Raw genomic sequence first — 13,514 nt, forward strand, 5'->3', positions numbered from 1 at the left:
ATAATTGCAGCCATTTATAAACAAACCTACATGTATGCCCATTTGGGGTGCATGCCCATTTGGGATGTTCAACACTTGAAGTCAAATTTGCTGTGAGTGATTAGTAAACATAGTTGGGGTGAGGCACTTCTATTGGCTGGTCAGCACATCTCACACTTAGATATTTTTTGACATTACCATAAAATAACCTAAAAGGAAGAGTACTTGGCCAAATGAGCTGAGTTAACCTTTGTATGTCTGTTGTCTTGTCAGGGTGGGAAGGAGCACGGTGTTCCCATTCTAATTTCAGAGATCCATCCTGGTCAGCCTGCAGATAGATGTGGAGGTTTGCATGTCGGAGATGCCATTCTTGCCGTCAATAGCATCAATTTGCGTGATGCCAAACACAAGGAGGCTGTCACCATTCTGTCTCAGCAGGTAACACAGGTGTGCACACATATACGCACACCACACCACACTGTTTTTCTGTTTCTCTCAAAGTGTTCATTCTGGGTATCAGGGAGGGCAGATAGAGTTTGAGGTGGTGTATGTGGCTCCAGAGGTGGACAGCGATGATGAGAATGTGGAGTATGAAGATGACAGTGGCCATCGCTACCGACTCTACTTGGATGAACTGGAGGATGGTAGTACAGCGCCACCTGGTGACAGCTCAGCATCGCTGCAGGGTAAGTTTTCAAAACCTGTTTTTACCACAAACAGGATGCTCACACATCCATAAAAGGCCTTTCAGAATGCTTTAAATTTAATAGATAAAAATGAAAAGCTTAAACACCATTTTTCAAGTCTGTCTTAAAATAATAGTCGGGTGCCCATAAGAATATTGAGCTTTCATCATTCATTCTGTTCATTCTGATCATCAGGAGATCCTCCAAATGTACTTACAATGTGAGTGATGGACAAACCAAAAAAAGTTTTTAGATAATAGAAGATAATATAAAGCTTTAGCCGTCTGAGTTAGTCAAATAAAGTGGATATCTTCCGCAGTTACAGTATTATTAGTAATTTCTCTGAGGCACTGGACTATTGTATTGAAAAAATTGTCCAAGCAAAATCACATTTAATCATCTCCTTTTGCAGTCAGAAATATTGTGTTTTTTCAATGTATCATTGATATTTTTTATTATTAAAAGGTGAAGGACAAGACAGACAGACAGTTTGTACCATGCCATTTCATTGCACTGCATTTGGGCAGTCAGCTTTCTCTGTGAAAGCCACAACTCAGTGGAATGCCCTACCTGATGATATGAAGAGCTGCAATTCCATCAATACATTCAAAACCAATTTAAAAAATGTACTAAAAACCACTCAGCTCTGTAACCACTGAATCTAAATTTCATCTATGGTCTTCTCATTAGCGCAGGTAGTCTTGCTTTTAATTTGTTTCTTACTTTGTACTGTTTGTTGTTGTGCTGTTGAATGTTTTGATTGTGGGGGACTGCAGAAGTAAATTAGCTTTGAGCTAACTCTGGTGCAGTGCATCATTTATGTTAAAAACTGTACACTGTCCTAAGAAAAGATAACTCAGGTTGAAGAATACTGGAATTTCTCATTAACTAAGAAACTGTATTGTTCACTCTCCTCCTGCTCATTGGATGTGTAGTTGTTTTTCTATTTCTTATTGCTTTTCTTCATTGTTGTTGCCCTTATTTCCCTAGTTTAAGGCTTGCTTGCAAATTTAATATGGCAATTGTACTGATAAGAACATTTCCCACTTTGGATGTATTCAAAAAGATAGAGTCACTTACTATACCTTCAACTTCTCCAGCAAATATTGGAACTGCAATTTGGAGGATATATAGTAGAGATGTACTGCTATATGCAGCCAAGTGGATTTACTACTGGTTTTCTTTAGGTAAAGAAGGGAATATTGTGATAGCATTGGTATTGGTAATGTTGTTGCCAGTTGTATTTTAAATGATTTGTAGACTAAGAATATTCTGGTAGGGAACTGGTTTAATACCTTTCACTGTGGTATTGATTCTGTTGTAGTTGTATACAGCAGAATATTATATATAATATATAATATATAATATAACAATATATAATTATTTTATGTAATTATATGGACGTATTAGGTCAGTATTGATGAAATCATCATGTCACCTGAATAATGGGGGCTGAAATAGGGGTTCATCTTAAAATTGCTGGAGCATTGGCGGTATCAATTTGAATTTCAGTAGACTTTTGTACTTCCTCCCTCAGCAAAAGGATAAAACAAGTCACTGAGTTTCACTTGATTCAGTCATTCAGGCATTCAGGAAAAGGCAAAGAATGCCAAACAATAAAAGGCAATGCATGTGCCAGTATATTACAATACATTTTAAGTTGAACTTAATTGTCACACAGGCAAAGGCCTGCATAGAAGTGCACACTGTATATACATAATGGTATTTTATAAACTCTGTTTTAAGAGTTTTCGTTGTCATTGATGCCTGCGGACAAAATCAAAGCTCAACAGCATCACCGCCTGTCTTTACCATGTGTTGGATTGAGTAGTAGGCTCATATGATTAGTCACATTATCAATCCTTCTTCCCTCTGGCTGGCTGGTAGTGGGTGGGACTTATCAATTAATCCAGTGGTCCAGGTGTAATAAGGCTCTGGGTAGTAGTGTCCTGGAAGTGATTTTGGCACTGAACTACTGTGAGACAGAGAAAGAGCTAACATCCGAGAATCAGTCCTGCAAAACATCTGTTTCCTTGAGAACTGTTAAGCTGACTACCCCCAGCTTCCTTTCCGTTTTGGTGGACCAACCACCAAAAAAAAAAAAAAACTTGAGCAAGAACTTCTTCTGCTAATTGCGTTTGGGCTGGTCACTCATGGGCAGCACTCTTGCCAGACAGCCTTTATTTCCTTCACTGTAATTACTAACATTACTCTTCTGACACTCACACACACACTTAGTTAGAGAATGAGCATAGCCTAGATGAGTGTCAGGAGCCAAGCTGCCAGTCATTCTCTTAAACATTTTTGAGGGCTTGTCTTGAATCTGTTCATTATGCTGATTTTGGTTAACTGCTCTAGCTTGGAGATTTTTGCTCCTTGTTAGAGTAGCTGTGACATACAGACAGTAGCTAGTGACATACAGGCATTCCTTCTGCAGACAGTGATACTTGGAGTTGCATTCAGCTTGCCAAAGAATCATACACTGTGAGGCTGTTAGAGTAGACAGGCGTATGGAGTATGGACTAGCTATGCTGTGTTGAGTGTTGCTAAAACGGATGTCTGTATGTAGAGAACTTATCTCCAGTTAGGCTGACATATATCAGCACTGCAAGTATTTAGTTAGTTGCTGATGTCATATAGTGGTGTATACTGGTTGTCACATTATTGTGTTGAGTGAGAATAGGCTAGGTGTGCTAGCTAACATTCACATATTGGTTGTGTGCATTTCATGGAGGTGTGTCTTATTAGCTGGACAACGGGGTGAAATTGTTTTGTTTTGTTCAAGTATCGAATTTTGTGGGGGCTGTTTTGGTGTTGCCTGCAACTCGTGGATGACTTCGAGTAGCGTATATGCTAGTTTTGTTCAGTAACTTGTCACTTGTGTTGGCTTCTGTGTTAGTATTAAGTTCGTAAAGATAGCTACTTTTCAAGTGAACAAATTTTGTCAAACTGACTTTGAGTGTAGTGACTTGTGCAAACTTAAGAAAGACTAGTTGCTTAAGGGAAACTTAAGCTGAATTTGGGAAAGTATAGTGTTAATCAGAATTATTACACAGAACCACTTGAATTATTCATCCAGTGATATAACCTCAGAGTCAGTATAACACCTCTAATTAATCATTTCTCTTGGTGATCAGCCAAGGAAATCTTTAATGCACAAATCAGCTTTGGGAAGGAATTAACTTGCACTCAGGTAGACAGAGGGAAAGGAATCGGATATGTAAAGTAACTTAAAGTAAGTTAAAGAAAACAAAGACAATGACTTTATACACAAAACATTAATTACTAACAGACTGACCTAACATAGTAACCCCACAGTGAAGAAATAAATGAATGCAGAACTGGAGTTTGTCAGGGAAAGTGTGCAGCAGATGAATAAACACAAGAGGACTAGTGACCGTCACCTGAAGCAGCTGGTAAACCGGGATGGCAAATTTGGAATCAAGTTCTGATAGAGACGCAACTTAGGATTTCTGAATTCACCCACTTAGCAGAGAAGAAGTGTGCTACTTGTGTGTCCGTGGGCTGGTGGCTGCTGAGCAGTGTAGTGACATCAGGAGTGATGTAAACGGTGTTGTCACTGCAGGAAGTGGAGGTGAAGATTCGTCAGTTAAAGTTAGTTTTAACGCAGAGAAAGAATGGGACACTTTGCACTGTTAACAAGAAGAATCCCCTGCTGCATTCCAGTGACAGTCTTGTATAGGCACAGTTTGGTAAGGGAATTCAGAGAAGCATCTGACCAATCAGAGGATGTGCTGACCCCCCCAGGGGTGGTGTCAGTGTTTGAACCCCTCATAGGGCATGCCTCCACTGGAGGTCAGATCATTTGTATTAATTTTAAAGCTATAATATGTAACTATTCCACATTAAAGCATCTGAAAAACAACTAGACCTGTGTTATACATTTTGTTGATTATCCCAAATGTTTCCTTTAATTTTCAAACCCAGAGAAATCTGTAATTTTAATCAGTTTAATCCATTTTAACTGTCTTTTTCATTTGGTCGCTTGTCAATGGATTCATACCCCCTCTATCAAAGAATATACGTGCACAAGATGCATGAGTCGGTGTTGTGGTTTGTCTGCCACACTGGCATCCGCCAAAGAGTATAGGCATACAAGATAGTATGTCGGCATTGTGGCTGTTTGCCACAATGGTGTCTCCCAAAGAGTATACGTTTACAAGATAATACGTTGGTGTTTTGGCTATTTGCCAAAATGGCGTCTACCACAGAGTATTTGCATATAAGATAATACGTCAGCATAAATTGACTTTTATTTAGTTTTAAGCCACATTTTTATGATAAACTTTTTAGATCTTGGTATTTTTTAACTATATCTTTTAACCGGATGGAGGATTTTAGTCATCAGACATCTGGATCTTAAGTTATCAGAGAAACAAGCTGAGCAAACGTTAGCAGCAGCTCGCCTAGCAACCCCTCCTGGATGTCCTGTGCCCACGGAATACCATCAGAGAAACACTTATTTTTTATGTGAAACTGCTTTATACAGTGTTTTTACCAGTTTTAATCACCAGGTCTGTTTGTTCTGGTGAGGACAAGACCTCTGTGGCTAATTTGGCTCCCGGTAAAAACACCCTGAACGATGAACACTGAAGTTATCCTAACTCGGAGAAGCCGGTTGTTTAACAATGAAGACAACAAATCCCATGATCCCATGCTTCATCACAGCGTCATCAATTTCCATCTTTTGTTATTGTTTTGATTGAGAAACCCTATTGGCAGAAATTACATATTGTGTGTTTAAAGCCATCTGTTATACAACTGTACCTTGTTACTAAATAACGACCATAACTAAAAATCTGATGTTCTTATGCTCAGGGGTTTACAACCAAACAGCACATGTTTATCTCTAATGGTTATTGAGATATTAATTACTTGATTTTAACACACATACAAGTAATGGTGTTATAGCATTTTAAAAGCATGCAGGTTTCTTTGACAATAGTCTCGTGGTTTGAAAAAAGGGGAAGAGGAGAGGCAATCAGAACGCGGGGGGAGAGATTCTGATTGTTGGGGGGGGGGGGAGCGTCCCAGGGTAAGAAGGGGAGTGGTTATACAATTATGTGTTTAGCCACACATTTTAGCACAGTTCCATCCTTGGTTCTGTTGGTATAATGGTGTTGTTGGATATTTTATTGGGTGTTATGGAAGCCCCCACTCATTAAGCTAGACAGTGTTCTGCTTAGGAATATCCTGCATTGCTTTCAGTGGCTCAGGTCTTTGAAGTGGAGGTAAAAAGGAGAGATTATTGATGTCCTTGTAGAAATTTTATGGTTGCCAGATCCTCCGCTGGAATAGCAGGAAAGGGACAGTGCATGGCAAGTTAAAATAAAGAAGCAGAAGCTTCAGGTTGAATTTGCAAAGACTGCATTGGAGAGCGACAAACTAAAACACACTGCACAAAATCACCAGTGGAAACATGAGGCTTGATTTGATGTTAACAGTTGTTTGAAATTGCTGCCTAAGTTTAACCAGGAAGAAATTGGGTAATTTTTTGAGGCATTTGAAAAAATGATGCAACATTTGGATCGGCCAGAGAATAAGTGGACACTGCTTATTCAGAGTGTGCTTGAAGGTAAAGCACAAGTTTAGGTCACTCCATCAGAAGCAAGGGGAGACCTACCTTGATGTTGCATAGCAGCAGGGAGCAGCTTTTGACAGGTGGCTAGCAGCATGTTAGGTCTTTACATTCCAAGACTTGTGTCAGCTGATTTTGGTGGAACCAAGCAGGTAGCTCCCGGTCTGAAAAGTGAAGCCAATGTGGAAGTGCTTTAAACCTGCATTCTTTCTAATGGCCAGCAGGGGGCGACTCCACTGGCTGCAAAAAGAAGTCTGATTGTATGGAAGTCTATGAGAAAGTGACCCTACTTCTCACTTCATTTATTACCTCAGTAAACACTTTCCTAATGAGTTTATGGTCTTAATTGCTAGTTTCAGGTCTTCTTTTATGCATCATTATGTTCATTTTGACAGAGTATAGGCATAGCTGTATTATAGATGAAATATGAAATAGCCATCGCTATTTCAGTGTGTTTTCAGTTCATGAAAATTAATTATAACATTTTGGTCACCTAAAAAAGTCTTGTTCAGCATTTGGTTGTTTAATCTGAGACCCTCTAAGGAGTCAGATGTTCAGTTTTTCCAGTGAGTACATTTTGTTTTAATGGTTTTAGGCCTGTTTTTCAACAGCAGAAATTAGCGTTAGCATTAGCATTATTACTGTCCATTTGCTTTGCTCTGAAAAGAAAAGAAGGAAAATCAGTTGCTCTGCTTGCAACTCAGCCTAGAGTAATTGCAGTAGACCCGTTGGGCATAACTCCTAGGCAACGTTCCCAGGTGGAATACCATATTCTTTGAAATTTTAGCAATGTTTGCTTTAATTTGCAGGTTTTTGAGTTATACCATGGAGCTAACCACTTTTGTTTTATTATCTTCTTTTTTAAAGGGGTGATGGAGTTGAGTGTCATTTGCAGTGAACAGTATCTAGTGAGGTGCGGCACTATCAACAAAATGATCAATTTGGGAGGGACTAAAATTTGCATAAGAGTCCTCTTGTATTTATACATGGCATTAAATTCACACAGCACTATCAGATAGACATCTAGTGAAGACATTTTTGTCTAATGGCAAGTAGTCTAGTAACAGGAATTCAAAAGTCATTAAGTAATGGTCTGATAAAATAGGATTTTGTGGAAAAACTATTAAATGTTCAATTTTGATGCCATATGTCAGAGCAAGGTCGAGGGTGTGGCAAAAAGATTCTTTTTTCAGGAGGGAGTCTTGATGAGAAGTGGATCTCACTGGGCCATCCTGCCAATAAGCACTGGACCACAGTAGCTCAGACTGTGTTACCCTAAAATATTAGGCTGGAAGCGTTGCGCTTGGCTCATGAAACTGCTATGGCTGGTCACCTTGGGATATGAAAAAACTCAGGAGAAGATAATGATAATTTCAGATAATTTCTGCTGGCCAGAATTGCACTATGCTGTGCTTCCATTCTGCCAAAGTTGTCAAGCCTGTCGGTTGGTAAACCCAATGAGGTGATTCCAGTAGCACCTTTGTGTTCTCCACCAATAATGCAGGAATTGTTTTCCTTTGTCCTGACTGACTGTGTGGGGACCATGGCCAAAACCGAAAAACGTAACAAATATCTAGGGACTATCATGGATGTAGCCACTAGATTCCCTGAAGTTGTAACCTTAAGAAATACCAAGGCCATCCAGTTGAGGTTCAGCATGACTGTGGAAAGAATTTTACCTCAAGATTTTTCCAGGAAGTTGTGCATGAACTAGCGATCAAGCAGATTATACCTTCTGCCTACTAACCTCAGTCTCAACGTGGCATTGAATGCTACCATCAGACTCTCAAGACCATGATAAAAGCCTACACTGTGAATTGTCCAGGAGACTGGGATGTAGCCATGCCATTGTTATTGCCGCCCTCTCAGTTCATGCCCATACACAAGTTCAAATGGGCTGAACCCAGTTAATTCACCCACTAAATTCCTCCTAAGACGGCAAAAGAGAAATTGTTGGAGCCCAAGGAGGGATTTGTTACATTGTCAGCACTCCAGAGCATAGACAGAAGACCAGGGTCTGTCATGTGAATCTCCTCAAGCCCTATTTTGAGTAGACACCCTTGTTCGTGTGGTTTTAGTGGTTCATGTTTACATTTGGATAACAGACTGTGCTTTTAAAAATATTTACCAGAACATTCATTTATCTAGAGGTGTAAGTCAGACCTTACCAGTTGTTTCTGCCTCCTGCTTTGAATTTGTTCATGTCTCTCCATCACCTGGCATCTGGGCTGCCTCTATGTGTTTCTCTTTCCTCCTTAACTCTTTCTTTAAATCTTGAATCAATTGCACCTTCTTCCCTCTTGAATCAGTTCTTCACTTTCTCCTTGTTTTTCTTTCAACACCATTAATATTACATCCTGTGATTCTTCCTCACTTTCATCTCTTCTCTCCTTATTCCTTCACTCACTCTGAAAATGTAAAAAGCTGTCCTTTTAAAAGTCTGACAGACCATGAAGCAGAACTTTAACTTGTATGGTGTTAATTGTAGTAATTGTGTATAAGTTCACACACAAGCACACTTTATGTTATAGAGTTAGTGTATCCTGGACATTGGTGCCATTGCTGCTTTCAGACAGGTCACTGTCTGTCTGAATAACTACCAATGGTAGTTATTCATTCTTGAAAGAGGGCCACTTGAACCATGTAATTCTGCTTTATACTTCTACAACATTTTAGAGAGAAATAATATATTTACTCAATTACATTTATCTGACAGTTGGAGTTATGAGTAACTTTTTTTTTTACAGAGGACACCATTGTCACAATGGCAGAAACTAGAGAAATTAAGTCCCGGGTTGAAAACGAGACATATAACCATTTACACCACTACAAATATCTCTCGAATTGAGCTAGCTTCTTTACAAAAAAAATTTTAAACAAATGGGATGAGCACATATTTTTTTTATTAAGGACCCCAGGTTATCATAGTGCTAACACATGCTAAACAGACTTCTCAATATTCTTCCTCTATAGTTTTAATACATGTGTTTGGGATGTAAAGAGCCTATAGTTGGATACCCCAGAGTTGAATAATGATCCATGATTAGACTGAGAGGTATTGATGGATGTTTTTAAGTTATTTTGCTGCTTTTCTAACAATCTCTTATTAACTTTTTTGTATCAGGAATTGGTTATATCCTTTTAAAAACTCAATTTCCAGCACGGAAATACTGGTACAACAGAACTGTTTGTGTTGTTTTTTTTTTAAATCACAGCTCACTTTAGCTGACATTTGGCAATAGTGACACAGAGTGTAGTGCCCAAATACCAACATTCATTAGCAGGAGTCAATAACTCTGCTGTGAGGGATGCTTTCTGGTTGATGTACAACAACATATAATTTATTATACATCTGAATCTGTGTCCAACCTGCAGCTCTGGAGAAGATGTCACTGAGCAATGGACCAGAGAATGGAGATACTGGGATCTCCAGTGAGACACCTTCAGAGGAAACCCCTTCGAAGCCTCCTGACACTGACTTCTCCTCCTAGAGTCCCAGCCAAGCCATCGTTATTAGGGGAGATAGCAACAGGATTGGTGGAAAAATCCCTTTCAAGAACTGAATCAAAGAATTCTATGACAAGCAGAAACAATCCCCCTCTTTTTTCCCATTTTCCTCTTGGTATTCTTGTGTGGTGGGATTTGGGGTTTTAGTCTGGGCATGTGGTAATCAGTCTGTTAACATGCACTGAAGTAACCAGATTACAGTCAGCTTTCTCCAGTAAGCTGATTTCTTAACTGTCATGCAATCAGCTATGTATCTTGGCTATGTATACATGTTACCAGTTTGCTAATTGGCTTTTTACATGTATGCATGCATGTGACAAAAGACTGCAGACAGGGAAAGTAAGTGGAGTGGCTGAATGAAAGGAGAGGTAATTACATGGAGTGATGCATTTTCATATTTAAAATAATTCCATCCAAAGATCGACTAACTCAAAGTGGCCTGTATAAGTCTAAATAAGTTGGTCTGTTAAATTCAGACATATTTGTGCTGTGAAGGAAAAGCTTCACTCTGTCACTCTGTCAGTTAGCTCCTACACAAACACACGCGCACACACACACACACACACACACACACACACACACACACACACACACACACAAAGTCAGAAAGTAGCGTATTCTATCACTAATACACTTAAAATCAGTAAGCCATGCTTTAGTGCACAGTAAAGAGCGCAGGTAAACTTGTTCCCCAATTGCTGATATTACCTGGTTTCTCTAAATAACCTGGTTACTTAAATGGATGAAAACACACTGAAAGTGTGAATTTGATATTTAGCTATGATACTAATGGGAATTAACAGGACAGCTGCATGCTAGAAAATGGCAGAAAAAGGAGAAGTCATCAAGCTGTCATGGAGGCACAGTAACATCAGGGAGGAAGAGATTACCAATTATTGAGAAATACTTGTAAGGGCCACTTTTCAGGACACTTGAAGAGTGTTTTGCTTCTGTTTGTATAGCTACTCATCTGGTCTTGGTAACACTATGACAAGACTACAGTATATTGTCCTATAGGGACTCTGGGAGAGGCTAGGAAAATATCTTAAAGAGAAAGTGAATGAAAAATGGCAGAGAATTTTTATACTCATTGTTTTAAAAAAAAGAGAATAAATCTATTAACCTTCTCAGATGTGATCACTTTAGCTAGCAAGAGCAAGACCATTCATGCTCATGCTTCATGCTTCAAATGAGATGTTAAATAAAATTTTGAATTGGAAAAACCCTGTCAAATATCAAATAGGAAAATGTGATCAAATCCTGCCTTTTTCAAACTTTTTTGAAACACATTTAAAACCGTATCAAACCACATAAATGGATACACTAAAAGTTAAAAAACAGTGGGCAAAATTTCTTTGGAGCTGCTTCTGGCTCTAAATTGAAATTCAGATTCGTTAAAATGCAGAATTTTTTTTATGGTTATAGTGTATCAAATATACATACGTACATTTACTTAATAAACCAACAATCTTATTAGTATTCTGTTTTTTGTTTGTTTTTTCCCTCTTATCCAACTGGGAAATCTGTAATAGAGGACTTTCAGGTGATGAATTTACCCTCTGGTGAGAGAGGGTCTCTTGGACTTTGGCAACAGTGGCTGAGAAGAAACGGATAATTCTAGCTGATTCTCACTTTGGGGGTTTCCTTCGTTTGAAGTTGGTATTTCAAAGCATAATGTGTCATAAAGGTCTGACAAGTACCATTTCAAAGGCTCCCCCAAATCCAATCTAGAACCGCGGCCTTCTTTTCTCAACAACTCATGTCCTATAAAGCCCTAGTAGTACTCCCATCCCCAATTTTTTTAGGGGGTCCTTGTCAAGTCATAAGGCCCTTCAGAGTCAGCATTCAGCAAAACAAACAATGAAGACAATGCCATATGTCCATTTAACACTGACGGTCATTTTCCCTCTTGTAGTTTTTTTTTTTTTTTTTTTTTTTTTGATGTAAACACAAAAAAGCATGTCAAAACATTGAATGCCTTACATTGCAAATACTCTCCCAAGTCCTTTAGGACAGTGTAATTATTTCAGTGACTGTACTTTTCATACTAGTCTATGAACTCAAAACCCTGTCCTGATATTATGTTCTAAATATTAGGTTGTGACTTTAATGTAGATGTTCCAGTGACCCCCTGTTATCCCGCCAAAGCTTTTTAACCTTGTTCCAGCACTGACATTTTTGGGCATGGTACTGTATGTTGAATATACAGAGGTGGGCACAATAACACTTGTTATGATATAATGTAATCCAGTACAGTCATTCTTAAGAATGGGGTCTTTCTCAACTTACACTAATTGCTGTACACCATATACTGTCATTGTTTTCTTTATTGTGTCGCGTTACATTCTATTGTAACACATTGTGTTTTGACAGGAACACCTCACAGTATAATGCAGTAAAATACAACCAACCATAAATCTAAACTAGTAAGTGAGTTGAATCAACACAGGCCTCATCAATGTGCTGTTGCAAAGATAGTGATTGAATACATTATTGTGCCCAGATCTTACATGTGTTACTCTGGCCCAAAGCAAGATGAGTACACCATATATACACACATATATATATGTATATATGTGTGTATATATATATATATATATATATATATATATATATATATATATATATATATATATATATGTATATATATATATATATATATATATATATATATATATATATATATATATATATATATATATATATATATATATATATATATATATATATATATATATATATGTATGTATATGTGTGTATGTGTGTATGTGTGTGTGTATATATATATATATATATATATATATATATATATATATATATATATATACACACATATATATACATATATACAGACAGCTGACAAATAAAAGGAAAAACTGGTATAGGTCTGAATGACTGAATTGACCCCTACAGTGAGGGGATCTGGTGGCTCTGTTGCTGTGGGGGGCATTTTGCTGGCATGATTTGGGTCTACTTGTCCCTTTAGAGGGAAGTTTCACTGCAAATCAATACAAAGTTGTTCTGAGTGATCAACTTTATCCTATGATGAAACATTTCTATCCTGATGGGAGTCTCCTCTAGGATGGCAATGCCCCAATTCACAGGGCACAAGGGATCACTGAATGGTTTGGATGAGTATAAAAATGATGTGATGTCAACCCAACTGAACACCTATGGGAGATTTTGGACTGGCGTGTTAGACAGCGCTCTCCACCACCACCATCATCATCATCATCATCATCTTCAAATGAGGGAATATCTTTTTGAAGAATGGTGTTCCTCCCTCCAGAAGAGTTCTAGAGACTTGTAGAATCAATGCCACGGCTGAGGAACACCATTCTCCAAAAAGATATTCCCTCTTTGGTGTTTTGATGATGGTGGTGGAGAGCACTGTCGAACACGTCAGTCCAAAATCTCCCATAGGTGATCAATTGGGTTGAGATCTGGTGACAGTGAAGGCCATAGCATATGATTCACATCATTTTCATACTCATCAAATCATTCAGTGACCCCTTGTGCCCTATGAATTGGGGCAATGTCATCCTGGAATAGACCATTCCCCACCGCAGTACCCCCACCGGTTTTTTCTTTAATTTGTCACCTGTCTGTATATATATGTCAGATTTTTTACATGCTTTTTGTTATTCTGTTTCCTTGGTGCTTGGTTTGTGTCCCTTAACTCTTCACATATATTATGATGTGTATCTTTATAGGTAATGCATTGAAGTTAAGCAATTTATTTA

At 38.3% G+C, this 13,514-nt stretch overlaps 1 protein-coding gene across 2 annotated transcripts in view; it reads left to right on the forward strand.

The window, feature by feature from the left end:
- The window catches only part of gopc (golgi-associated PDZ and coiled-coil motif containing), a 36,737-nt gene extending 24,915 nt beyond the window's left edge, over positions 1-11,822 (forward strand). For both annotated transcript variants that reach the window (XM_067571784.1, XM_067571785.1), the window contains 3 exons: positions 253-417; positions 500-665; positions 9,640-11,822. In XM_067571784.1, coding sequence (XP_067427885.1) covers positions 253-417; positions 500-665; positions 9,640-9,755 — 447 coding nt within the window. In that variant the 3' untranslated portion in view covers positions 9,756-11,822. The remainder of the gene's footprint in view (positions 1-252; positions 418-499; positions 666-9,639) is intronic.
- Positions 11,823-13,514: the final 1,692 nt, after the last annotated feature.

Source organism: Thunnus thynnus, chromosome 18, assembly GCF_963924715.1.
Source record: "Thunnus thynnus chromosome 18, fThuThy2.1, whole genome shotgun sequence".
In the NCBI taxonomy this organism is placed as follows: Eukaryota; Metazoa; Chordata; class Actinopteri; order Scombriformes; family Scombridae; genus Thunnus; species Thunnus thynnus.